Source organism: Toxotes jaculatrix, chromosome 10 (genome assembly GCF_017976425.1).
Source record: "Toxotes jaculatrix isolate fToxJac2 chromosome 10, fToxJac2.pri, whole genome shotgun sequence".
Lineage (NCBI taxonomy): Eukaryota > Metazoa > Chordata > Actinopteri > Toxotidae > Toxotes > Toxotes jaculatrix.
This window is the reverse complement of record NC_054403.1, coordinates 18,579,887-18,607,351: the sequence shown is the minus strand read 5'-3', so window position 1 is coordinate 18,607,351 and position 27,465 is coordinate 18,579,887. Positions and strand designations below refer to the sequence as shown.

The window sequence follows — 27,465 nt, the reverse complement described above, 5'->3', positions numbered from 1 at the left end:
ATCCACTGATTACATTTGAACTCAGTGTTAATAATAGGAAATCGAGGCAGATGTGTAGAGATAGGTCAGAAGTTGGGAAAAGAATGACAAGAAATAATCATAAAATAAACCAATCTGAAAGTATCTATGTTTGAAATAAATATTGTTGACCTTCTGGACACACCGTTATTATCAGTGTGACACTGTTTACCATCAATGGATTTACATCACAAAGATTAGTGTCACTCTACAGAAGTGAGTGAACTCTACTCGTAAAAATAAAAAGAGGGTTACCCCCCCCCCCCCCCCCCCCCCCCCCCCATCACCACCACCTGCCTGGATGGGGAGTTACAGAAAAAAAAAAAAACTAAAAAACTTTAAGAGTAATTATCTTCCATTGTTTGTGTGATGCCAGGAATCGCGCACGCACGTGCTGAGGCTGTGGCGGGATCAAGCGGATTGTTATTCATGGTGCTATCCCTGCCTCATGCATATCCATAACGGATTAAAGATTGCGCAAACATTATGCAACCAGAGCTCGTCTTTTTTCGCGTTGAGTGGCATTTCTGGGACACACATCGGAATTGTGCAAGAGATATAGGCCACTTTTGTTTCTCACTGTGTTGTAATAGTGACACATTTTTCATTTTTGTGACAGAACAAATATAATAGGCTGAATATTTATTTCTTCTGTTCATTCATGCAGTCTATCTATCTATCCATCTATCCATCTATCCATCTATGCGCCTGTATTACATGGATATTTTCATTAAAAGACACGTGCGTCCCCTGCATTCCCTGATGTTGCAGTCACTAACTTGGAGCGGTGCAGTACTCAGCTCAGCGCTTTGCGCAAGCGCAAAAAACCAAAAACGATACCGTGAATGAAGTCTTTAAATAATGGAAAGGCACTCTCGAATTCTAATTCATTGTCTCGAGAAAATAAAGGGACATTAAGGAGGATTGTCCTCCGTAGTTTGAAAAGGGCAATGAATATGTGAGCGCTGCTGTCCGTCCCCTCAGGGGGAGAACCCGTCCTGTGAGGTGGAGGCTGTCCCGAGACGGAGTGGCTCTCAGGTGAAAAGTTTGTTCCAAGTGCTGAATTACGCTTTTCGTACCATCTGAAACAAATGCAGCTTTTTTTTTGTTGACGTTGCGAGTGATATAAAAGCCTGACCAATTGCGTGGTGGTTTTAATTAAAGATTTAATTGCAGATGGTTATAGTTTAGGATACACGTTGTTTAACAATTGAAACTTCAAAATTACACCTTATCCAATGACCTGCAGTTCAGTGATCCATAAAACTAGTCTTCACTCCTCTGGGGGGCTTCTTGTTATTGCGCCGGTTTTAGGGTAAGCATCACTACCGCAGCGCTCAGGGCAGAGCAACGGGCCATTAAAAGGATGTCAATTGCTCATTTACCACCTCTCAAAAGTGTTGAAAATATATCTGTCAAAAGACAAACGCAAAGCACAATTGCCGAACATCTGCTTTGCTGAATGAGCGTTTGCCGGAGCCCTCACTCCGGGGACCTATTAGCGTTGATTCCTGCGCCTGCTCTGATAAGGAATTCATCAAGTTTCTGACACCCCGCCAGATGTTGGGGAATTAGCGCTGTCTCCTGTTGGACATCCTACTAATAGTTTGTCTTTTAGCCCATAGCACGAGAGAAATATTATTTGAGAGGTGGATGTTTTGTGAGTTGAGGGCTGTAAATGATGGCGTCAGGGTGACACCATTAACTATAAATCTAATATTGTGGGCCCCCCTGGTATTTTTTATTTATTTATCTTGAGCATTTGGCTGCTGTCCATGGTAACAGAGCAGGAACAATGGATTTGACGGATCTCTTAATCTATTAGGCATTTAATCAGTCTTATTTCTGTCAGAGTATAACTGTCTGGACTGAAGTCATTGAAAAACTTTGCCATTTTATGCCTCAGAATTGGCAGGTCGACCACTTTCACTCATTTCCTCATCAGCAGAAATGCCTGCGGGCTACAGTATACAGTATGATTTGGTATGTAAATGTCTGTTAGGAGTCAATTGAAGAATAATTGAACTCAAAGACAAAGCCATTGTGTTAATCAGTTTGCATCACAAGAGCCATGAAACACGTTAAGATAAAAAGACACACCGTGGATTAAGGTACTTTGTGAATGCATATTCAACACCCTGCTGGAGGTGAAATAAGCATCGATAATTGGCAAGCACATCGACTTCCGCGCAAATGGAAGCCCTCGCTAAGCAATTATCAGATGTATGTTAGCTATTATGCAATTATTTGTTTATCAAGCCATGTTTTTCCCCTTATGATGCTACAAATCCATCTCACTTCAATCTAATTGTCATGGTGCGTTTAGTGACAAAAAATTCTGGTTACCCGTGCAGGCTTAATGTCTTGATTAAAGAAACGACTGCCCTATATATCCTCAGTAATCCACTGTGTTAACTTGTTCCCATGCTATATGTAGAAAGATAAAGCCTGCATTTCACACACATCGTCAGATGAGTGGATTAATTCATGATGATTCAGTTTTGTGTCTGCATCACACACAGGGTGTGTTGCTGATGTGCAAGGGCTGTCCCTTCTCCAGAATGTCTCACATTCAGATCAAAGGCCAAGTGCCCTTCTAAAGTGCCCTTGAGCAAGACTCTGCACCCTGCACACAGCCTCACTCACTGTAAAGCTTTAACTGTGGTAAACAAAAGCCTCAAATGTAAATAGACTGTCTTGCATATGCAGTTGGGCTGTAGCTTTTACACACTGAAGCACAGGAGTGATTTTTAATTCACAGAGATAAAGCCTGTGCATGTTGCGCCTAATAATTACTAAATTATTAATGAAAGATAAATTAGCCACTGGTTATCCCTTTTTTCTTTCTTTTTTTTTTTTTTTTTTTTTTTTTTTTTTTTTTGATCACAGCCTCGGTTGCGTGACAAAAGGCGTCGGGGACCTGCTCATGTCGCTTTATCCTCTTAGAGCGCGCTCTCCCGCTTAGCCAGCAAATACTCTGCGACTGAGAAGACGGAGGAAGGTAAAGGGGTTGGGGTTGGGGTTGAGCAATCAATCCGATATCAAACTTCAGCGGCAGACACGAGCAAAGAGTAGGTTACAACTCAGTCTTGTGTTTTTATTTTTTCCAGCAGAATACAAACCCTTCACTCCTCCGCTCCCTTCCTCCTCCGGATACTAGTACATGCAGACCCTATAGCCAGAGAGAGATTATAGGCTACTGCTCGCTGCCAACAGTCAGCTGCCATCCTCCGGGTCCGCACACCGCAGCTCAGTATAGCAATCCATAAGATAACTGGGGATGAATGAGCACTAACGTAATTCAGAGCGAGTTGTAGTCTGCTGCAGAGGGGCATTGTTGTGATACAGCCGCTAGTCTTTACACAACTGCATCCACGTGACCGTCACCGCTTTCTAATCCATTGAGAATCCACGAGAAAGGAGCCTTTCATGTTTTTTTTTCTTCTCCTGGATTAAATCGCCGGCTCTGGTTTCTCATATAAACGATGACTTGTATTGGGAGTCAGCATAAAGCACATGCAGGGGCATTGACACGGGCTATTCCCGGTGGAGGGTAAACACAGGCCTGCCTAAAAGTCAGAAAACCTATTTGCAGAATTACAGTTGACCGACCCGGTGACAGTAGTGACCTAAATCCATGTCAGTCTGATGTAACAGCAAGAGAAAACAGATTTGATCCGAGTTGAGACGTAAATACATTAAAAGTTTTATTTATTACATTATCATGTTTTGTATCTTCCCTCGTGAAGATCGCCCGCTGCAGGTCAGAGCGCAGCCACCTCTCTGTTTATCACACTCCAGATGCTTGAGCAAAAATGCAGCCTCCGTGCGAGCCCGCCGTGTTTCGGAGAAAGCCGGGTCTCGGTTATTTGACGTCACGGTGTCTGAGAGGAGGAACTTGAAATGTGCGACTAGACGAGCCGGGAGCAGGGAGGCAGTGGGGGGAGGAGGAGGGTGGGATGGGGAGGACAGGAGGGGAGGGGAACGGGGGGGCTGTGGTGGTGGAGGGGCGAAAAGAAATGAAATCAAACGGAATGCAATGGGTGCGCTTGGCGCTTGCGCATAAGTCAAAAAATAGAATTTGAATCAATATTCCTAAATCTGTTTATAGTTGAAGGATATTTGGGGGGTGGGGGAGGATTTGAAACACCTTGTGGGGGCTGGGAGTAAAAATACTCCTCTTGTTTACACTCCAGTGGGAAGTAAAACAGTAAAGTCTTCATTTTATAGCAGTCTTTTAAATAACACACTGTGCTCATTTGTTGTTTTCCCTGCGTTTAACCGGATATCGTTTCCTAAAATGCTGGATAAATGACATTGTGTAATATTAGAGATTTCAGGCCTGTGCATGGGCTGTTGTTGTGATTCAGGCTGATTTTTTTCGCCGTTTAAATGCTTATTATGGCGTCCATTGATGTGTGGTAACTCCTTTGGTTGTTTTTATGAAGCGGTTCCTTGTTAATCGGGTAGTGGGAGACGCTGAGGCAGCGCCACTTTTGGCAACGTATCCCACTCTACTTTCACGGTCGCACAGTGTCCTCAGTTGCCCGTCTTCCAGTCTGCACGTTAGGATTATTATTTGTAAGCGCTCATTAAAAAAAAGGGGGGAAAAAACTTTGCATGTGCAACTTTTTTTAGCCACGGACGGATGACCCACCTCCCCATCTAAACCCCCTAGGCAACTCTGTGCCAAGAAGTGGTTCTCTAACTTGCTCCCCCCAGTATTCCCATTCACACGCACACACACACATACACACACACACACACAGCCAAGATACTAAGATGGCGCCTTAATCAGTGTCAAGTTCAAGTGACTCCTACTAGTCTGATACAAACAGCATGGCAAACAGTGCCGGCTATATGCATAAAGATGCAGGGAGCAGAACAACATGGTCATAATAATCAATGTCGCAGTCTGAAAGTCGCTTTTCATAATGTTGTTTTAATTTCAGTCAAAATTTCCGTTCACATTTCTTCATAAATAGTTGGTAAAACAAATCAACCAACATACAGTAGCCTAAAAAGTACAAGGAACCTTTGCCTCTGGTAGCTAAATAGGCTAACGCATAGGCCTGCTGTTGTAACATGGTTTGCCTCAATGTGGCACAGTGACACAGTTCATCAGTAAAACATTTTTGCTCTTCAGGAATAACTTGGAGTTTGACCCATTTCTCCCAGAAAGTGTTACAACATCACATTCTAGCTGTGTTTATACATCAGATATTTTTCTCTGACCTCTGGACATGGGGCAGAAAGGTGGTGGGAATAAGAAAAAGTACTTCTTTTAAATTAAGGTATAGAAAATAGCATATAAAACATATATTCCTTAAATTATTTAAATAAACTTATTTCATATAGGCTATCACTGTCACGAGGTACCGTTTTTTTACATTTTATTTTAAAAGTAGTGCTGGTGGTCTGAAATTGTTCTCATATGAGTACAATATACTTTGTGTATGCATAATATTTAATTCTTGAGAATAGGTTACAATGCAATGCTGTAACTCTTTTTTTTTTTTTTTGAACCACTGAACGTATTCTCCCCCAACCCACATAGATCTAGAATTCCTTCCACTAAATTTTGTTAAACACAAAAAATGTCATCTTGACAAGTTATTCACACAAAACAAGCAAATGTGTAATCAAACTGCTCTATATGCAACACCACAACAAATAACACGCTTAGTTTCACAGAAGAATTACATTTAAAACAATGCAAGCTGACAGACAAAAAACTTTTTTTATTTTTGAAGATACTGTGTTGTGACAGTTCCATTGTTGCCGATGCACACATTTAAACATACTTGCACAAAGACATTGCTGGAACTATAAAGATTGCCATACTGGCGCATATATTTGGGTGCTTGACCCGAATTTGAAATACTCAAAATACTGTCACCTTGATTTGGAAATCATGAATTTCGCACACTCGTCTAAGACCTGTATAGGAGTGCAATAGGCTGATGGGTTTATTTCTTTTTTTTTTCTTTTTTTCTCCCCAATACTGAGTTTATGCTACGAATTGACATCTATTTCTGATTCTATAAAAGTAAAATACACAAAAAAGTTTAAATTTAACCAAAAATAAAGATATCAACAGAACCGTTTTATAGCTTCTCAGCTCAACTGAACTCAGTTCTACAAAGTCAATGATTTACATGTCAATGGTCTCATAAACAAAATAAAAGTGACGGAAATATCTGCATTATATATAGACAAATCCATAATATTCATATAGATGATTTCTTCGATCCAAATAAGACACATGTAGGCCTATTGGTTAAAAAGAAAAAACAGAAGGATACAATCGCGATGTTGGAGCTTTAGAGTTTATCATTTGTTCAATGTTAAGCTGGTTAAGACCAAAACTGTACAGTTCTTGTTAGAAAACATTTTCCATAAATATCATTTAAGTTTCAGAACTTATACCCATAATTAAATTACAAATTGATAAATATGGCATCATGGATATGTATTTACAACGGTATTAACAAAAGGCAACGTTATATTCAACGGTAACAATCGTAACCTAATACCACATTTCTCCACCTGAAAACGGACGTTGACAACAGATTCGACCCCATCAAACAAGGAAATACATTCACGAGTATAATATTTATTTATGATTTTTTTTTTGTTGTTTTTTTTTTTTGTTTTTTTTTCTGTGTTCAAGTTCATGACAAAGACTTTGGCACGTTTCTTAAGACTGTTTGAAGTTCCAACAATCAATTGAACAGAGGCGACAATAGCGTGTCACCGCCATAAAAAACAGCATGAAATAATCTTCCTTTTTATTCTTTTTTTTAAATAAAAATTTGAGAAAATACATAAAATGAAAAATAAAACATTTTTTTCTGAAATCTGTAAACTAAAAGATAAAAAAACAAACAAAAAACCCCATTTATTAATACTGAGAAAGTATTACGTTTATTTATTCGTGATTTATTTGATTTCCTCAAAACTGTGGAATAAAAGTCAAATTTCGTGATCCTGAGAACGGACGTGGCCTGCGTGGTGCTGGCTTTTGCTCTCATCTCCTGTTGTTGTTGTTGTTGTTGTCCCAATCCCATTTGTGTTGGTCTGATAGTGTGTGTGTGCGTGTGTGTGTGTGTGTATGCGTGTGTATGTGTGTGTGAAGTGAATAGTTTTTAAGGTTTTTATCCTCAACTCCGTGGTCCACATTGAGGGAGGGTTTGTTCCTCTGACTTCAAACGTACCATTCATTAAAGTTGGGTGCCAGTCCTTCGCTGTGACCAGACGTGTTTTGCACGGCTGACGGCGGTGTTTTTGTCGGGTCTTCAGTACTGGCTGAGACCAGCACTGGCGGTGTGGACGATTCGTATCCAGAGCTTGCTGCTGGAGACGATTCGGATCCTTGAGACTCATGTACCTGCAAAGGGAAAAAAAGAGAGAAAAAAACAGGACATGAGCAGTGAGTTACTGAGACTGGCTTATAATATTCATTCATGCCCTAGGACTGCATTTAAAGTAGCTCGATAGAAGGATGTCCAACTTAAATGCGGATTAACTCTGGGTTTTACAGGGCAACTTTAACAGTAAACACACAGCAGAGTTGAAACAGGCACCGCAGCTTCTACACCGAAAAACATTCTCTACATAATGTGTCTTAAAATGTAGGTGATTTTAAAATCTATCATTAGGCAGAGGTAAATGCAGCGCTTGTCTTCAAATCAGGTTAATTTTTTGGAATAACGATGCAACTGTAGTATCAATGAATGATAGACAAGTGAAATATTCACAACTCAGTCACTACTGTATTTCAATTTTTTAATTACACCAAGAAGTCACTCACAGAGTAGCTGACATCCTGAAGGTTTTTTTTTTTTGTTTTTTTTTTGAAGTATGACAGTTTCATTAAGAAATACCTGAAGTTGTGATAGTCCCTGTCTGTGGAAGAGGAGGATAGGGGGTGGGGGAGGTGGTGTGTGTGTGTGTGTGTATGTGTGTGTGCGTGTGTGTGTGTGTGTTAATGTGTTTAAGGAGTAATGAAGACGTTAATTACCTTCATGTGTTTCCTGAGAGAGCTGGGGTGTGTGTATGACTTGTCGCACACTTTGCAGATGTATGGCTTGTCTGATGTGTGCACATGCATGTGCTTTTTCCTGTCGCTGCTGTTGGCGAAGCGTCTGTCACAGCCATCAAATTCACACTTAAACGGCTTCTCACCTGCAGGATTAAATACACACCGTGAATTACCCCAATAGCCCGCACAAACAAACTTCTATTGTTAACACCACATGTAAACCCGAAGCCCGGAGATGGAAATTGTCTGCAGCCTATTATATAACAGTGTAACCTACATTTTTCGGGGCGACATGGATACAGCTCCACTACTACACACTGCTCTGTCAGGCTTTATTTATTCAAGAGGCCTGCTCCTTCATGCTACTACTGGCCGGCGTCTGCTCTTATATAGTAAACACTGAATCAACAGGGCATTTCTGCGCTATGCTGAAAGGCTGAGCAGGGGCGAGAATTATAAATCCAAACAGAAATTGAATAATTGTAATTGTATATGATGTTCAGAAAGCAAAAGGGTTCAAAGTCTGCCTAAAAACCCTAATGCTGCTACTGCACTTAAACTCTGACAAGTGAGTAAAGTATCTCTCTTTGTAATTCACACACAACTTCTCAGCACAAAGGCTACAAGAACTGATGAGTCTCAACAACACAACAAAGTTGCTCAGCAGAACCACATTATATTGTCTGCATTATTGAGCCACCACTAATTTGTCACTGTGTTTAAAAGAAAGAAAGAAAAGCGGCACAAACAACAATTTGGGAACGTCACTTAGAACGGTTCAGTGTGATAAATGTGGGCCCAAGTTCTCAAATTGTTCTTGTAAACAACAAAAACAAGCCCTCTTATTTGTTTGAGCTCTCTGAGACAATGTCTAAGTCAGACCATGCCTATTTAGAAGAACCCCACTTTTTAAAATGTTATTTTACGGGCGTCGTGCCGTGATATTGTGGGTGCCTACCTGTATGCGTTCTTTTGTGGATTTTCAAATTTTCCGATCTGGCGAATATTTTCCCACATCCGGGGAACGGGCATGGGAACGGTTTCTCGCCCGTGTGCACACGGATGTGGTTGACGAGTTTGTACTTGGCCTTAAAAGATTTCCCTTCTCTCGGGCAGTCCTCCCAGAAACAGACGTGGTTGCTCTGCTCGGGGCCGCCGACATGCTCCATGGACACATGAGTAACCATCTCGTGCATGGTGCTGAAAGTCCTGTCGCAAGTCTTTTTGGGTCTGTTCATCTGGTTCTCGTCTATCCATTTGCAGGATAATTCTTGTTTAATCGGCTGCCTCATGTATCTAAAGAAGGCTCCTGGACCGTGGTGTGTCGGCACATTCATCCCCATGTTCATATTGATAGGATGGTTGTAGTTGTGGAGCTGAGCCGCGTAGGGGTCCGTCCGAGGGCTTGCGACCGGACGATAAGGATCAGGTCTTCCGAAAATGTCCCCGCGTAAGCCAAGATGCATTTGGCTGTTAACTACATGTCCACTCGGTGAAGTGTGGCTCACCCCCTGGTCGTGAAGTCCTGGAAACAACAGATGTCCGGGGTTATCGGTGATCCCGGGCGGCCCGTGGAGGCTCCCCGCCGAAGCTGCAAAGATCCCATGCTGGGCGCTCGGCGCTGTGGTCTCTCCAACACTCCGGTTCCGGAAGAGAAAGTCCCGTGTTGAATTGAACGCTCCCCCACCGTACGAACCCACCTGCCCGCTGTGAGAGTGTCCCAGGGCAGCTGCATATCCAGTGGCTTGCGGGGTGAACGCTGATGTTTGGCTGGAGGCGATATCGTGAGCCACGGGGCTGATTTTGAAAGCTGCGGAGTGGGGGGAATCACTGAAGGGATTCAGTCCCAGACTCGGGTCTCTGTTCCCGATTTCGTGGTGCCGTGGTGTCCCGAAACCCCCCACTCCTAACGATGCAAACTGCGGACCGCTATCAAGAAGCATAGTCATGAGCTTGAAGCAAACTTAGGAGACGGGAATAAAACAGAAAAGAAAATTAAAATCCAGTTTAGCGGAGCGCGCAAGCTGCAGACACCGCGCCGAGATTTACCACGTTTTGCGAAAAATCCTAAAATAAAAAAAAAAAAACCAAACCAAGCCAAACGGGGAAAAATCCTATGCGTAAAGAGTTGGGAGAAAAAACTCCCGTTGACTGCGATCCGTGAGAAAGAGGATCAAACTTCCCCCCCTTTCCAGGCGGATGATGTCCTTGGACTGATAAAGTCAATCACTCACTCCCAGAACATAAATGAACTCGGGAGGCAGTGCCACGACAGCCAATCGGCGCTCAGCTACCCCTCTGACACGTGACTGCGAAGGAGGGTGTTAATTGGCTAGATTTCTGGTGATTGGCACCGTTTGGTATTGAAGATGGCAGGTCGTCTCAATTGGTTTCATTTGATTGGCTCTTACAGGCATTATTTTGCAGGTATAACTGAGCGCTCTAGCGCAGATCCTATACGTGTTAAGCGTAGTGCATGTGTTATGCAGCCGTACCTGATTTCTGCACCTCAAGAAACTCCCAAACAGTTTCAGGCATCAAAAACATAATCTGTGCAGGCGATAATGCCTACAGGTTTTTAACAACCGGGTTCCGTTCAAACTTTTAGCGGATCTCATATGTTATTTTAAAGAAACCGTTAGTATCAGTGAAGTCGTTCTGCAACATAAAGTGTATTTGGTTTGTCATAGCTAGTGGATTTAAAAAAAAGTTTTTTTTAATACATTTTGAAGGCGAGTTTAACTTATTGTATGGCCTGCATGTATATCTGAAAAATCAGAAACTGCAGTCTTGTCACCTATCTGTCTATCTGTCTAATGTACAACATATATCATTGACTTATCTGTGTTATTTGTCTCTTTTATGTGACCAGTTTGGCTCTTATTAACTAAAAACTTGAATGTACTTGGCACAGTTCCAAAATGTGGCTTTCTTGAAGCCGCTTGAAAGGGGAGGGGAGGGGGTTATTTTTCTAGCAAAGGCTCTATAGGGTGTAAGATGGAGGAATAAAAGACAGAAAGAAAGATGGCAGTAATTGTAATATCCTGAGATTTTTTCGCTCAGCCAAAAATTCGTGCCATTGAGCAAGTTTCACAGGGCTGCCGCTGACTCGCTGCAGGACACATAAAATCTGATCAAGTTCAGAGACGCGCTGAGTGCTTCAAGCGGCGCTTTTTAACTCCAAGCCTTTCACATCCTTTCCCCCTCAATCTGTCCCAGGAAGGAGCTCACATTCTTTATTTTAGGGGATCTGGACCCAAAAAAAAAAAAAAAAAAGAAAAGAAAAGAAAAAAAAAATCTTCAAATCAGTCCTGCATTCTGCTTTCGCCCTCTTCGTACCGCATTCACTCCCAGAACATTTCCTCGAGAAAGAGTTATATGTTGAAAAGGTGAGTTTTCTGACTTATCCGTCGTCTTTCTGTGTTCGTAACAGGGGGCATGAGGTAGGCCTGTGTAAACTGTATGCTGTGGAAGTGTGTAAATCTGCACTTTATTATATTAAACTGTGGAGGATGCATGGGATTTAGTTTTCTTGAAGTTAACATAGCCTGCTCCCTGCTCAGGCCTGTTACTCATATGGTAATTGTTGCAAGGACCGTGCATACCTCTGTTTTTTTATGGCCGTCGTGCACATTAGTACAACACTTGCGTTTTTTGAACATAACCTCAACAACTTATCTTGAAGCAAAATGACGAATGAGATTCACTCCATCTCTTTTCCTCCGTAAGCTTCCCCCCCCCTCTCTTTTTCTAGCTCTCTCTCTTCCTCCCTCCCTCCCTCTCTCTCTCTCTCTCTCTCTCTCTCACACCACAACGGCATAGCCTCTCACAGTTTACTCCCCCCTTCACTCTCACACACTCGTCTTCTCACACGGCACACAGCATGCGCGTGCACAAACACACACACACAAACACACACACTTACAGTGTACCACGAGCACACACACACACAGTTTACGGAGTTTGCCTTTGCAGTTTTGCTGTATGAGATTTATGGAGACCTTTGTGAACTTTCACAAGTGACAAGCAGCCTGTTAAGTTTCCTATATTCCCTCCATATTTTATTGGCTTGTTGAAATGTGAAGGCTCCATACACCACTTAAGGTTATGTGCCGTGTATTTGCAGCCATATTATCACTATGAAATAATTAAGTAATATGGTTTAGATGAGTCACAAATGTTTGTGAGCGACAGAGCAGCAGCGTAGGCTCTGAGCTCTTGCTGAGAAAAAGGGGAGCTGTCATCAACTAGGCCTAATGTGAAGCAGCTGTTGCTTGAGAGTTAAATTTAAAACTACTGCAGATCTCCTCAGGTATACTGGTATTTATTAAATGTTTTATTCAATTTATTTAACAAATGTGGAATTTGACCATTGGGGGCTTCAAACACTTATTTTCTAATTACATGTCTTTCCCCAGGATCAAAACAAATTTTGTAAGGATTGCGAGAATAGGCTATTAGGCGAAATTTTAAATTTTAAATTTGCTTTTCTTTTTTCTTTTCTTTCTTTCTTTCTTTTTTTTAATCCATGTCTTCCTGCTTGACAGGAGCAGACTGCCTTGGCGTAATAATAGTATTTTTTTTTATTAGACAATAGAAAATGGGGAAACTTTAAAAGAGGCGGAAAGGCAGCTTTATAGACCTCTTGTAGAGCTGCACTTTTGTGAAACGTTTCTCTCACTCACACCAGCCATTTTTTTTACCCAAATATTTTACACCGAACGTCTCGAGCATGCCGCCCTCCGCTCACTGACATTTCCACCTCTGGTTTTGACATGTCAGTTTAATTTAAACCGTCTCAATTTTAGAGTCTAACACTTTCTAGTTTTGCACTTTGCACGGCTTTGTATGTTTAGTTTAATTTTAAGAGATGCTCATTTCAGTTGCATAAAACGATTAGATGGATGTGCATCTATGACTATTTTCTTTGGTTCAAATGTCCGACACAGTTAAAATCTTTAATGATAATTTACTCGTAGGCGTAATGTAACGTGCTAAATTATACCAGGTTATTCTGCAGGACTGCGGCATGTATAATTTGATTATTTAGTTATCTCTGCTGGGATTACCTCATTGGACGTTGGGATAGCCCATTAGTTATAACATAACCTTCCTCTGACTGAGCATGCGCGTTACCTTAAAAAATATCACAGTATTGTAGTGTGTATACCTCTGTGACAGTAAGCCCAAGCTGTTGGAAAAGAGCAGAACATAACCATCAGCCTACATGGTAAACAACTCACATTTATACATATATTCTAACTAGATGTGTTAAGTCAGCAGCTACAAAGATTATTTCAATATATAATTTGATAAATAGCCTGGATGCATGATACTTATTTTCTTATATAAACATATTGGCCTGTGGCAGCCAAATCGTCTGGATTTTTTTTCTTACAGCAAAGTTGGGTATTTTTTTTTTTTTTTTTTTAGTCCATGTTGTCTGGCCTTTAGCCTACACTATGCTTGGCTGGCTCAGGCCGCTAGTGCTATAGACAAGTTTGTGGACTGGAAGTTAACTCAATAGTGACCAGACAAAAGTGAAACCTCCATCTTTCTAAACCAATGGCAAAACCAAAGCCCAATATTTATTCCATGTATCCAAATACCGCTGTATGTGAATGTGTTTTCTGTATTTACATTTTAAACAGTTTTTTAAACAGTATTTGAAATAGTCAATGTATCCCAGTGGCACAGTTATATGAATGATACATCGATTCTCTGTTTTGCTTAAATGTGGACATTTTGCTGAATGAACTTGAAGTTTTTTTCTGTGGTTTTGAGTTGGCATATTCCAACTCTGAGATGTCTGTGCTTTGATTTAATAAGAAATTGAATTGTTGTTTTCTGTGTTCTGCATGGCATCCATTCTCCATGACACCTCTCTCTTACATTCTGCGGAGCCCACAACATTGTAAAGGCTCAGAATCTGGTCTGCATTCATGCCACAACCCTGTAGATTTCACACAAATAAAATAATAGCATAAAATAACATTTTCGCTCACACTTTTTTCAGCGAGAATAATGTTTATGCATGCAACATTTGCATCTACTTATTTCCAGAATTATTTGTGTTTTCACGGACAAATATTTACATTATGCGCTATATTTTCAAACACATATAGCCTATATCAGATGTTATTTTTCATTTCTGTGTAAGTTGAGCAGCTGATGATGTCTAGTATTTTCTGACCATAAATACTAGATCTTTACATGGCGAAAGACAATTTAACTGTCCTATAATTTGGAATTTCGCAATATAATGCTTGGCTGCATATTGCATCGTTATCGGGCGTATTTTTGTGCTGGGTATGCTTCTGCTTTTTGTTTGTCATGGGAGAAACACGGTCTCAGAAATGTTTTGTCATTCCCCATTTGCTTCATGTTGTTCAACTCAGGTTGATACTTGCATATTGTTATCTATATTTCATAAATTATATGGTCAGTTGGGTCTTGAGTGAATGCTACAGTGCTTGAAGTTTGCCTTCATATGGCTGATGGAGAGGGCTAATTGACTTCTTGCTGTGATTTACTGGAGCATCTGTCTGCAAATGGACTCATCCCAAACCTGTTAATTCATCTAAATTTCATAAAGTCATGGCAAGACGGTGCACTGCCATCCCTCATCAATTATAATATCTCAACACACTCCACACTAATGCATGCAGTTGTTTAAACGTAAACACACTTGCATAAAATCACACATAGGCATTCCTGTTTGTACCACATACATGAACACATAGTAACTTTGTGTCTATCACGCAAGATTTGAATACCTGATGAAATAATTTTTCTGTTCTTCTCTCTTTATTATTTTTCGCTGTGTCTTGTGTTACGTTGACATTAGTTACCATGGGTAACATCTGGTGATTTTTATGCAGGCTGGTATTAGTTTATCATGGATAAACATGCATATTTAAGCGTATATTCATATATGTGTGTGCATACGTTTTGTGCCTTTGTGCGAATAGTCTCCCCATAGAGGTTATTTTAAAATAATTCTTCTTAACGCAGTCCCGGGTTAAAGAACTAAAATTTTCTGAATTTTCAGCCTAGTCTACAACATGGCGTTACACAAGCACTCTGGTCTTCTATCTGGTATTTGAGATCTGTTTAATTTCCTCTCTGCATACCGTCTTTGTTAGTCATTTGGTCCATGTTCACTTTACTGGGAGTGACTTGGACCTTATGGATGTAAAGCGTATTCCCTGACATGAATGTTTTGATTGCTGAGAGTGATATTTTGTATGCAGTCACTAGGATTTTGTCTGGCCTGTCAAGCAACCAACGTAAATGACCGGACTCATGAAGCTGGATAGTTGCAGGGCATTGCAGATGTCAAAATGCTAAAATGTGAAATTTGTTACTCTGTCAATTTTGAAACAGAGGTTGTGAAAGCACTTCCCTAGTTTTCAAATTTAAGAAGCTACAGTGTCATATATCCGGCATATTTTATCAAATTTAACAAATAATAGTGGAAAGACATGATAGTAGCATGGCAAAGTCCGCAACCTAAGTAAAAATACTCACAGTGCATATTTGCTTGTCTTTGCCATTACTTTTATCATTTTATTGTTCTTCGCTGAAGCTAGCTTTAACACTCCAACATTAATCCTGTGAAATTACAATTTTGTTAAACTTATTTGGCAAATTTTAAACACACAAATTTACTATTATAATACTTAAACTCATTTAGCTGATTATGTTGCTATTACTTGACTTGCATAGTGCATTGCAGACAAATGAACAGAATTGTAATTTATGGAAAATTGCATATTAGGCTAAAGTCTAATTAAGTTAAGGCCACATTAAGGGTCATTTGAACATATTAGCAATTTTAGTTGTTATGACCAATTAAATAATCTAAGTCCTTATTTTAAAAAAATATTACAGGATAAACTGTAGTTATTCAAATAGGCCTATAGCGCGAAGCTTACTTGCTGTGACTCTATATAATTGAAAATGTGAGCCTAAACAGCCTCATAGAATTGGCACAGCATATTAAATAAAAAAGTGCAGTTATTTTAGACAGTCCTCTTTCTTCTTTTGCCTTTTTGCTGTAAATAGGAGCCCAGAATCATTTGGGGCGCAGGTCTGTAAGTCCTTTATGCTTTCTGAATGACAGGTTGGAAACTTTAGGTTTATTGGCCTTCAGCGCTCAATCATTTTCGGAAATGCATCGGGTTAAAGGTTGACAAACATGAGCGTCCATTACAATCATGACAGAATTAGGCTGGTTCTGGGCCTGTCTACTATTTTGCGGCACTTAATGTCAAGTGGGCCCCACGCTTTGTCTCTGCCTAGGATCCACTGCAGGTGACGTCAGCATAACAATGTGGAAAAAGGATTTTCCTCCCCTTTTTTCCCTTTTTTTTTCATTTTTCAAAGGAAAAAGTAAAAATTCCGCCAGCTACAGTCTTTGGAAATAAATGTTTTTTTTTTTTTTTTACCTTATACCTATAAGCTGGAGTTCGGGGCCCACGTCACGTTTTGTAGATTTAAATAAAAAGCAACAGATAAAAGAATTTGGCTAAAGTGGTGTTGGGAGAAGAGAGTGCGTTGATAGAATCAGAGCCATGTCAAAGCGAGGAGACGTGCAGAAATATGTGCTGCACTACAGGAGCACGGAGAGCGTGAAGCTGCTGTCCTCACAGCACCCCAAAGTAAGAAAGTTTATGTGAGTTTACAGAACAGTGGAGCCTATCCACTGCTGTTTGTCACGTTTCATAATTTCCGTTTTATGTAACAAGTTTTACATCTGTGCTATCCTGCATGACGCATGGTGCACGTTTGATGATTATTAATTTATTTAAGATTAATGAGAGACGGTTTATGTATAGAAATGGTTCGTGTTGGACTCAAAGGTAAAATAGTACATCCTGTTCTGTAGTACTCCCCAGCGACACTGCTTTGAAATATCCGTCTGAAATTACTTTTTCAAATGAGATGATTATGAAATTTTGGTGGTCCGGTGCGTCTTGTAGAAGTAGGCCTACTTGTTGCTTTATCAAAGTTTTTTTTTTCTTCTTCTTCTTAGTACAAGAGACCAGCAAGTAATGTTGTACCTTTATGAAAACACATAAACTACAAAATAAAAGTGTAACGCAATACTCCCATGAGAGCTCAGTAACCTATATTACATTTTTAAAAACTATTCATTATACTAGTTGATCATGCATGCTAATGACACACAAATGCATTTTAAACAATTTCCAATTTCTGATTTAATCGTTAAAATTAGTTTCCTGTGACTTTCACTGTTTTCAAATGTAGCACTCCACTCAAAATGCAAGTCTTGACAATAATTGGCCTGGACACGCAATGGCCGGTCTCTCTATTATCCTTGCAGGGCAGGAGTGGGACATTTGCTTTGGCAAGATTTCCAGTGAAATAAAAGACGGTAGATAGGCTGTGATTGCCTTGTGTTTTGCTCATGTCTGCATTTAATCACTTGACTTTTATCAGATGATTAGTATTACACATTAACCTGTACGTTTTTCATATGCAGAGATTTAGATAAGGGGACTTATGAGAAGGCGCCTGAAGTTAAAGAGGCAGCAATATTTGGGAATATCGCGGCACATTTCAAAGCATTTTCTGTGCGACATTTGAAAACGGAGTCGTGCAGTGAACGCCTGCGTGTCCCTTTTAAAACAAGCCCAGTGCCTGTCAATCACAGCGCATTCCAACCAATCCCAAAGCTCCCTTTTTAAAAGCAGGTTTGCCTGCTGTGCTTTTATATTGCACCATGGCCTGTTTCGAAGCATTTTTACTACCACGGTTATTGCCACAAATCAAGAGGGCAAAGTGAACGGCATGGGACTCACACCAACTTTAACGAAATTGAGTCTGGTTCCTACTTCTGCGAAGTTCACGGCCAAGAATTTCACATGCAGATGATATACAACAAGGAAAATGGAAACAGAATTTCTAGGTGTATCCTGAATGCTGAATTGGTTGATTTTGCAAACTCATAGCCAAACTCACAACAAAACATGACAAGCCTTTCGAGGTTTAGTGGCTGCCCTCTCTCTTGCGTCAACCCCGGGGAGAGCAATACTGAACTCAGCGTGGTGCTGCCACCTTTGGCAGGAGAGCACATGGGACACCCCACTGGCAGTTCCTTAAAACTCTGCCCCTCGCACAATTTGCGAGACTACCCCGAGACGAGGTCCAGTGCATATGTTGACCATTCGGTTCCCAATTTTTCAGACTCTGGATACCCCAGCCACCGGTTAGAGCACAGCCCTAGGGGCATTATCATTGGAGCCAATCTTTCTGGAGCCGGCATGCCACCCGTCACTGATCAACTGGCATCAAGAACTAACCAACATGGCGGGATTGGAAGGTATCGTGACTTTCCTGGCTGCAGAGATAACAGAAGCCATGCTTTTTTCACAAGTTATCAGGAGCAGGCCCATGCCTCCACCGACGCATCTCGAGATCTCGGCAGCCAGATGATGCTGGGTTTACCTGGCGACCTCCTCACCCGGACTCACCCTTATGGCCAAACTATCAGCCCCAAGGGAAACAGCCAGCAACTTGTCACACAATTCCTGGGTCTGTACAAACCCCTGAACATGGCAATTCAGCGTGGAGGAGGCGACGCGTTCCTCAGGTGCTCTAAACAAACAGTGAAGCATGAGCTGGTGTGCAAGTGGAGTGACGGCCAAGAGGGGGCTGGGAAGCTGCCTTGCTCCAGAGCCTTCGGGACCATGTATGAACTTGTCACCCATGTGACAGTGGAGCATGTCGGAGGACCTGAGCACTCTGAATATGTGTGTCACTGGGAGAACTGCACGAGGGACAGGAAGCCTTTCAAAGCCAAATACAAGCTGGTGAACCACGTCAGAGTCCACACAGGGGAAAAGCCCTTTCCATGCCCCTTTCACGGCTGTGAGAAAGTTTTTGCAAGATCAGAGAACCTAAAGATCCACAAGAGGACTCACACAGGTTAGTTAATAATCATAATGCAATACAGAATTAAATAACAACAACTACTACGATAATAATAAAACTAATAATGGCAGTAGTAAAATAATAATAATAATATTAGCAATAATAATAATAATAATAATAGTAATAATGATAAATTCTAACAGGTAAAATTTTAATAAAAATGTGTTCAGCATTTTCAACTTCACAAACTCCTGTGCAACTTTCAATAGTATTTACCTGTTGTGCAGTATCTGTCTCTGTGACCATTTTTTAAATGAATTTATTATTATTTAATTCATTAAGGGGTTTAGAAAATTCAGCCACATTATTATTATTATTATTATTATTATATTATCATCATTATTAGTAGTAGTATTAAGTGGTGCTGGTTTTATTTAGGCCTACATTGTTTTAATGATATATGTTGTTATGCAAAGCCTCTCGTGCTGCTTCTCGCCGTCTCTGTTATTGCCTGGTTCTGCAGGAGAGACACATTTGTAGGCTCCATGCAGGAACCACAGATGAGTAGTAAGCCAGTTACAACCGAGTGCAGTCTGCAGGCCTAGTGGTTTGGGTGCCTCTCCCACTTCATTCAGTGAAATTATTAAATAAATGCCGGGACACCGGAGAGTTGTGACGTAGCCGTTACGCTGTCTGTGCCTCCCAGGGACTCATCTCCTGTGCTCAGGAGCACAGGCAGAGCACATCACACAGCGGTGTGATAGCAAATTTAAAAAAAAAAGGTGAGTAAACGGTTGACCTCAGCAGAAGCAAAGGGAAATAATTATCAGCATAAACAAAATGAGTCACATTTCATAAAGATAATTTATTTATGGCGCCATCCTCTCTGTTGATAGGCCTGTTAGTTGTCACGAAGCACTGTGAAATGAAGTCACATGTCAAAATATGTCATAAAATGGGGACTTTCTTTGTTTTTTTTCTTCTATATGCCCCTGGAAATAGTACAGAATAATATCTTCTGTAAAAAAAAAAAAAAGGTTTTTTGAGTGCAGCTTTTTTTATTCTTATTTTCACACACATCAAGGGTTGTAGTAGAAACGTGATCTCACAAGGTGTAATTACACTGAAATTTAGGCATTTAAATTGAAAATATAATTAGCAAATGAAGTGAATGGCCCTCAGAAAAAAGGGGCTGCAGAATAAAATTATATTTATTAGGCGCCCCCTTTTACTTCTCGTGTAAATTGTTTTACTAATGGAAGCAAAGAGAATAGAGACAGAAAAGGGATGCTCGCTGACATTTGTTTCACAACTGCACATGCGTGGTTTCTTAATTAGACATAATTTATGCCAGAAAAATATATTAACTTTTTTTTTTTTTTTTTTGTAAAGTCCAAAAGACTGGGATCCATCAACATGCAGGCCCATGAATGATAATTTAACAGAAACTATTAAAGTTTTATTTATGAGTCCAGCTCTTACTGATTGCCCGTTACATCAGTGTGTGTGTGCAGGAGGGACAGAAGCGCAGCTGTAGGCAATTTGGTGCCAGAAGATCAATTAGCATCTTGATGGCCATAATTCATTCTATGCATGATAACTGAATACAAATCTTTGCGTTTGCTGTCGCAGGTTCATCATAATCTAATGCATGTTTAACTACAGCCTTGTTGATTTAGTCCGCAGATAAACCGCCTCACTTGTTGCGATCAAGACTGCAGCAAAGTTTCAGCAACTCATCTCAACTCTGTATTTGAATGTCTCATAAGTTTTGGCACATTAACAAAAACTTACCGTAAAAAAAGCGTCTTTTTCTTTTTCTTCTTTTTTTTTTTTTTGGCAGTGGAGGCTGATATGGCCTGACTCTGTGTTTACAGAGTCACTGATGGAAAGCTGAAGATCAGATAGTCTTTTTACAGTGTCCAGAGTGAAGCCTGGATGTGCATTTTGGGGGGGTTTTAGGGTCACTTTTCAAAAAGCATTGTTAAATGGAGTGCACTCGATTGACTTAGGCTACATCAGTAGCACATATGGCCAGGGAGAGCATGCACGGGCCTGTGAGCACATTCGTAACTCCCCGTCATTTCTCTCTTTGCACGTTTAGGTGAAAAACCTTTTAAATGTGAGTTCGAGGGCTGCAACCGGAGGTTTGCGAACAGCAGCGACCGAAAGAAGCATTCTCACGTGCACTCCAGTGATAAACCCTACATGTGCAAGGTCAGGGGCTGCGACAAGTGTTACACCCACCCAAGCTCCTTGCGAAAGCACATGAAGCTCCACTGCAACAAGGCCCATGTCGCCAAAAGCGGCGACGCGCGTCCTGGTGACGGGGGTCACATTTCTGAGGCCAGGTCAACCCGAGTCCCGGATGGAACCCAGATCAGCCCCTGTCATCCCCCCACCACAACTCAAGATGTCCCCCTGTCCCCAGAGAGTCGAGACCAGTCGACCCCGAGGTCACGTTTCCATCACACATTTGACAGCAGTTTGGACTACTCCGCACACAGGTCACAGCCCCTCTTGGACCCTTTGTTGCTACAGAGAGGCAGCTACAGGTCCCAGTCCTCCCAGTACCCCTGCGGCCAGACAGGTCACACTTTTGCCCAGAGCTCAAGGACTTTCCCCTCCACTTCTCCCTTTCAGAAAAGTATTGTCAATGGATGGTACACATGCCACAGCGGTGTGGACTCTTTCCCACCAAAGCAATGTAACAACATCTCGTCTCTCTGAGTTCCTGTTGGGACACACGTGGGCGACTTCTATTTTTTTTTTTTTTTTTTTTTTTTGGCATATTTTTCCATGTTATAACCTAAAAGTTACAGCTGTATCTCTATTACTCTCTGTATTTCTGTGAATGTTGTATCAAATATTTTGTGACACGTCCTGAGTCATCCTATAGAAATCTTGCATTGCGAAATGTGGCGAGCTTTATTTGTTGTTGTGAGGCCTGTTTGGATTTGGCTTGTAGCCTATAGCTACATCTCCCCACAGTGGGTTATAGGAACATTTACAAAGTGTGTATGCATAATTGTTCGCTGTGTTGCATAAGTATTAAAGATATCTATCTTAAGTGAGACAAAAAAAAATGACAAAGGATTTTATGGAATTCTGCCTCTTGAGTCTAGGCTATTTACTGGAAAGTAAAAGGAAAAGTCTTGCTGAATGTAACCCTGAGTGTGGGGGTCTTTGTTGAATGTAAACTAGGTGTAATGTATGTCGGGAAGTATAGAAAAATTATTCATGTCTTCATGTATGTCGAAAGATGAAATAAATATCTGGAAGATCTTTCCTCACGTTAAATTTTGAGACCTAATAAGCCTGCGTGATGGCCCTGGAGCATGATTTGTCTGTAATTAAAATACTGCGAGGCTCAGTAGGGTTTTTTTTTTTTTTTTTTTTTTTTTTTTGTGCTCCCCTTGATTAATTTCGAATTTTGGCCCCTTCTCATTACACATTCGTGTTCTTGTTTATATTATATGTATTTTTCACATTTCTGTGCAAAGTAAGACCAGTGTGAGCATAAACCACAGTGTTCGTGATACTATTAAAAACGTTTAATTAGCATACAGTTCTACTGTACATAAGTCTACTGTATAATTAATTATGTATTCTATATTTTATTAAAGTGTCTATATTCTCTTTGATCAGGCGTGTGTGGTTAAACCCAATCAATGCATTTTCATCAGGAACACAGTTTTTTCTTTTTTTTACTCCAATTTTATAATTTCTGGTAGCTCGCGCCATATCTGCAAATTTGCAGATTTTGCGTAAACTCATGTGCGGCTCGTAAACACATACACCTACACACACTGGAGCTATATCCTGTGTTTATAGTTGTGAGGAACTGGCCAGGCCTTTGACACAAATGTATTTAAATTGTTTTGACTGAGTTAAATCTCATTAGTGTCCTAAAACGTGACGGTAACTCAGACGGTACACAGCAAACAATAAATTGGTCCTCTCAGATTTTAGTTTTCTTAACTGCGCCATGAATGTGTGTGTTTTTTTGTTTGTTTGTTTTTTGGCATACAGGTGTATTTGTCACCAGGTCACGCGCACTTCCTTTCAATGAAGCACATCCTCATATTTCTTTTTGCTTTCTTTTCCAATTTATCTGATCTTATGTCCTATTATTATTTTTATTTTTTTTGTATTGTATCTCGGTTTCTGTGTCTTTCTGTCTCTCTCACCGTTTCACTCACTCACCCTCTCACTCTCTTTCACTCACACACACCCATATACACGCACCCTAAAAGGTCTTACCTTGAAGGAAAGCAAGCTGCAAACACAAACATGACCAAATTATCCTCAAAATATTGTGCTGTCCAAATACTAATAAGGTAGCTGTCCATTATCATTTCTATCATTATTTTATTCCAACTACAAACTGAACACTTTTATTTGCCCTCTAAAGGATTTACTTTCAAAGAATTTTGATCTCCTCACTTTGAGTCTGAATCAATACCTTTATTCTGGATTTCACTGTTCAGAGATCACAACATTTCTCAGTGTTGACAGATATGTGTCGTTCTGTTTCATTTGGCCATTGATAAATGTTGAAAAAGTTGTGGGGAAAAAAGTGCTTTAAAAAAGTGCTCTGAGTTTTCCTTTTTTTTTTTTTTTTTTTTTGGATGCACGCACTGCTAATAGTAAAATGTTTGCTTCACTCTCCCCAAGTTACAGTTTTGCTGACATTTTTGTTCACGTTTGTTTGGTTTTTGTATTCTGGAATGTAAAATTCAACAAACACCTCATTATTTTAGAGAAATGAGCTGCGGAAATTTCTTTTCGAAGCCTGTGTCTTTCTCGGCAGAGCTTGAATTCAGTTTCACTGCTAATCCTGGTGCAGAGACTGAACTAAACTGTAGTGAGTTACTATTGCCATACAGCTCATAGTTAGTTTTACACTCCCTGTTTCCTATGTCAAAAATTACACCTCTCTCTAACAACATTACCTACTTAAAAGGGAGAGTGATTAGAAACTGGGTGGACAGGTTGAAGTACAGTTAATGGGCATTTAATGGTGTGTAGCTAAAGATGATGTACACAGTGAGGATCTGTCCTCATCCCGCTCAGGAAAATCTACTGCAATAGATAGATTATTGTGGAGGTCGGATGGGTCACAATTATGATGAATAAGGTAATGAAAAAAAAAAACCCCAGTCTGCTCTACTGCCTCTAGCAAAGCTCTATACTTTGTACCTGTATGTATGGATGTCAGCATTTTATACCATCAAACACACCAATGATGTCTGCCATTACATATACCAATTTACTTCACCCATAATAAGAGGAAATCAGGTCAAAAGTGCACTAAGTTTACATGTCTTTGAAATATATGCTTACAGTGCTCTAACAGTTGAGTAAAAAAAAAAAAAAAAGATGTTCTTTATTCCAGAGCAAGGGTTTGATGGAGGGGCAGTTGTCTGGATGGCCACAGAAACACATGGGGTGAATATTCCAAGACTGTATTAGAAGATACTTTCCTTCCAGTGTCAACCACATGAATACACTTTAGGTTCTTTAAATGTTCAGAAGGCTTTGTCGTTGTGTTGCTGTTTCTCTGGATGTTATTTATAAAGCGAAATACAAGTGGAATAGGCCAACCAGGCTGCTTATATTAATTTTGTTGCAACATTTGTCGTTCTACATTTACAAAAAAAAAAATGCAAAAACTGTTTTAATTCTGTCATATTTCTACGTGAAATATTCCGAGGAAGAACCTACATTTTATGTGCTTACGGTGTAGTTGTTCTTGAGATGGTGTAAATCCATGATAAACTTGTTTACGCATTCTGTGTGCTGTGTTGCACATGATACTCATGGGGAAACCTCTTTAGGGAGAATCAGATATTTTGGATGATGCCTTTTGCAAATCTGTCTTGAGTTTGACCGCAGTTAATTTTTGTTTTGTTTTTTTTCATTCGGCATCTTTCTGAAAATCGTCTACAAGTTTCAGTATTTAGATTTCAGTTTTGACAACTACCAGTTTGAACTGTGTAAAACAGATTTTTTTATTTTGCTAATGAGCAGTGTGTACCTGAAAAATTAGTGCTGAGTACTTCTCGGGTTGTTAAAGACAATAATTTTCATGATAGTTGAACATTTTGTGGTGAGTAGGATGATGTGGTCTAAGATCGTTTAAAGTGGTTGATGTCAAATGATTCAATTGTGAATTGCTTCTTTCTTCAAGTAAATTGAGGTGAACTGGGTTGGCTTTGATCAGTGTACTTTAATGATGTGATGACTAAAATTCATGAGATCATTTTCTCCTGTGTGCATGACCTTATCAATAGCTTGCATCAAATTCTTTTGGCGTTACTGTATAATCAGTGTTTTTAAAGTAATCTTGAGATATTCTGTATTTCTTCCTCGGAGCTCATCTAAATCTCATCTAAACCCCAACTATTGTAATCACTTCCAAATTCTGTCCTTTTCTCCTCTATTTCTAAAAATAGTAAATCGCTCTCTCTGAAACACAATAGAGGTGATCAAACATCATTTTGTGCTCAAAGAAGCTTCTGTGTTTGTATGTGGAAAACTGGTTTTCCATTTGCTGTGTGAGAATATGTATAAACCCAAAGGGTAACAACCTATAGTGTGAATTTCTCTGAGTACAGTATGTAACCCTCTTGTCGTATACTCTGACCAAGCTGTGGTAATGTTCCATAATCATTGAACCCTGCCACACCCTTCCCCCCAGTAATCACAACTGATTAGACCTCCTCTTCCCAGTTTGCCACTTGTCCGCCGCCATCTTTACTCTTGCGCTCTCTGCCTAGCAACAAGCGCAGGCACCATTTTGGACAGGGTATACAGCGTATACATCACTTTAATGTAAATAAAACTATTCCACCTTGGGATCCATTGAATTGCCATCTTGCCCCCCGGCCCCCACCCCCAGGTTGCTGTTATGCCATACTTGGGTTGAGCCCCAGCTGTGCACCAGGAGGTGGGCTGCTTTTTCGCACCAGGTCTTTGGTTTTATGCATCATCATAACCATGTAACTTACACTGTGCTGCTCCCATACTTTTCCAAGTAAGGTTTAAGCACTGGGCTCAGGCCGGAGAGGCTGTGTCAGCACTGACTCTGACTGATCAAGTGTGATTTTAATTGGATCTCTGGCTTTTCCCCCCCCATCCTCCCCAGGTCAAGCCAGTGGTGCTGTTGCTCCCGAACTTGCTTTCTTTTTATCCACCCCTCTGTGCCACCCCCACCCCCTCCGTTTTTTTTCTTTTTTTTTTCTAAACCAGGTCCTCTTGTTCCTCTGTCTCATCTATCTCTATCCCTGCAGCTCCTGGCTATCTTCACCCTCTATGGCTCCTTCATGATGGCCCCCTAATCTCTGCCAGTGTAGTTTCATGGTAAGTAGGTGTCCTCTTCCAGATTCTCCCCCAGACATGCATGGAACTTGATTCATATATCTGCTGTTTTTCTGTACACTGCCCCACTCTCTATGGAAAATTGCAACCCCACGTGGTAAACTGGATGCAGCCGCACTGCCACTTTAATTTTTTATTTATTTATTTTTTCATTTGCTCTCCAGTTGGAGCATGGTGACTACTGAGGGATTTGGCATCCATGCATCAGTGATGCTAACAATGCATAATGAGGGCAATTGTAACAATGAAGAAGGATTGATTTTAAAGTAAAAGACTGAAGAACATGTTTTACAACTGTCAATAAGATGAAACAGTGGAGTAAAATGAATATGAAGCTCGTATCACTTGCTCTTCTCAGGAAACATTAGTAATGTAATCTGTTTCATGTCTAAGCCTGTGTTAATTTGACAGGTTGACAATTAATACACTTTTAAAACACACTAACAGAAGCAGGGCTCTTATGTAAGACGATGCAATCATTATAATTATATGTACATGTTTAGTGTGTTTACGAACCATAAAATGGTGAATAGGAATGTAGAGTCCCATCGCTGTGCTCTTATGATTTAACCTGATCCTTTAGATTTTTCCTCATCTTCATCTGCACTGCAGGTTTCTGATTTCAGCGGTGCCAGCCCCCTGTGTAGTCCAGCCTGAACCAGGGCTTATTAAACTAGGCTCCTATTCACTCTTCCCAACGGTCGTTCCACTGTCAACTTAAGCCCAAGCCTCTGGAACACTCAGCTCTCTGACTATTGTTGCAGAATTTGCCAAAAACTGAGTAACGCTGAACAGTCGATATGCAGCGGGATAGAGAGAAAGGCCCCGCCTATCCTCATATCTAATGCATATTTGTCTTTTGATGAATTGCAATTTGCCCCTGTGGATGGTTCTTAAAAAGATGTCTTTTTTTTCTTTTTTTTTTCATTTATTATCCATGCCTTACATAACAGATATTTTTGACAGTTTCTGATGAGCCAGTTTCTGAGATATCATGGAGACTTTAATGGTCTCCTATGAGCTGCTAAGCTCAGGAGGTAAGCACATGACTGACAATGATTATCTCATGCGCAGAATAAACAAACTGAAAGCAAAAGTTTTTAGATGTGGCCTGGAGTATT

At 40.4% G+C, this 27,465-nt stretch overlaps 2 protein-coding genes across 3 annotated transcripts; one reads left to right on the top strand and one right to left on the bottom strand.

The window, feature by feature from the left end:
- Positions 1–7,225: 7,225 nt before the first annotated feature.
- On the bottom strand, positions 7,226–10,011 carry zic3 (zic family member 3 heterotaxy 1 (odd-paired homolog, Drosophila)). 2 transcript variants are annotated; one of them, XM_041048246.1, is made up of 3 exons: positions 9,021–10,011; positions 8,033–8,205; positions 7,226–7,408 (listed from the first exon to the last, which is right to left on the bottom strand). In XM_041048246.1, the coding sequence occupies exons 1-3, from the start codon at positions 10,009–10,011 to the stop codon at positions 7,226–7,228; spliced, it is 1,347 nt and encodes a 448-aa protein (XP_040904180.1). The 2 variants fall into 2 exon arrangements, with proteins under 2 accessions (XP_040904180.1, XP_040904181.1); XM_041048247.1 differs by having other exon boundaries at positions 8,042–8,205.
- Positions 10,012–18,057: 8,046 nt separating this feature from the next.
- zic6 (zic family member 6) lies at positions 18,058–21,691 on the top strand. Its single transcript, XM_041048448.1, has 2 exons — positions 18,058–19,015; positions 21,066–21,691. Exons 1-2 carry the CDS (start codon positions 18,058–18,060, stop codon positions 21,689–21,691), a joined length of 1,584 nt encoding a protein of 527 aa, XP_040904382.1.
- Positions 21,692–27,465: the final 5,774 nt, after the last annotated feature.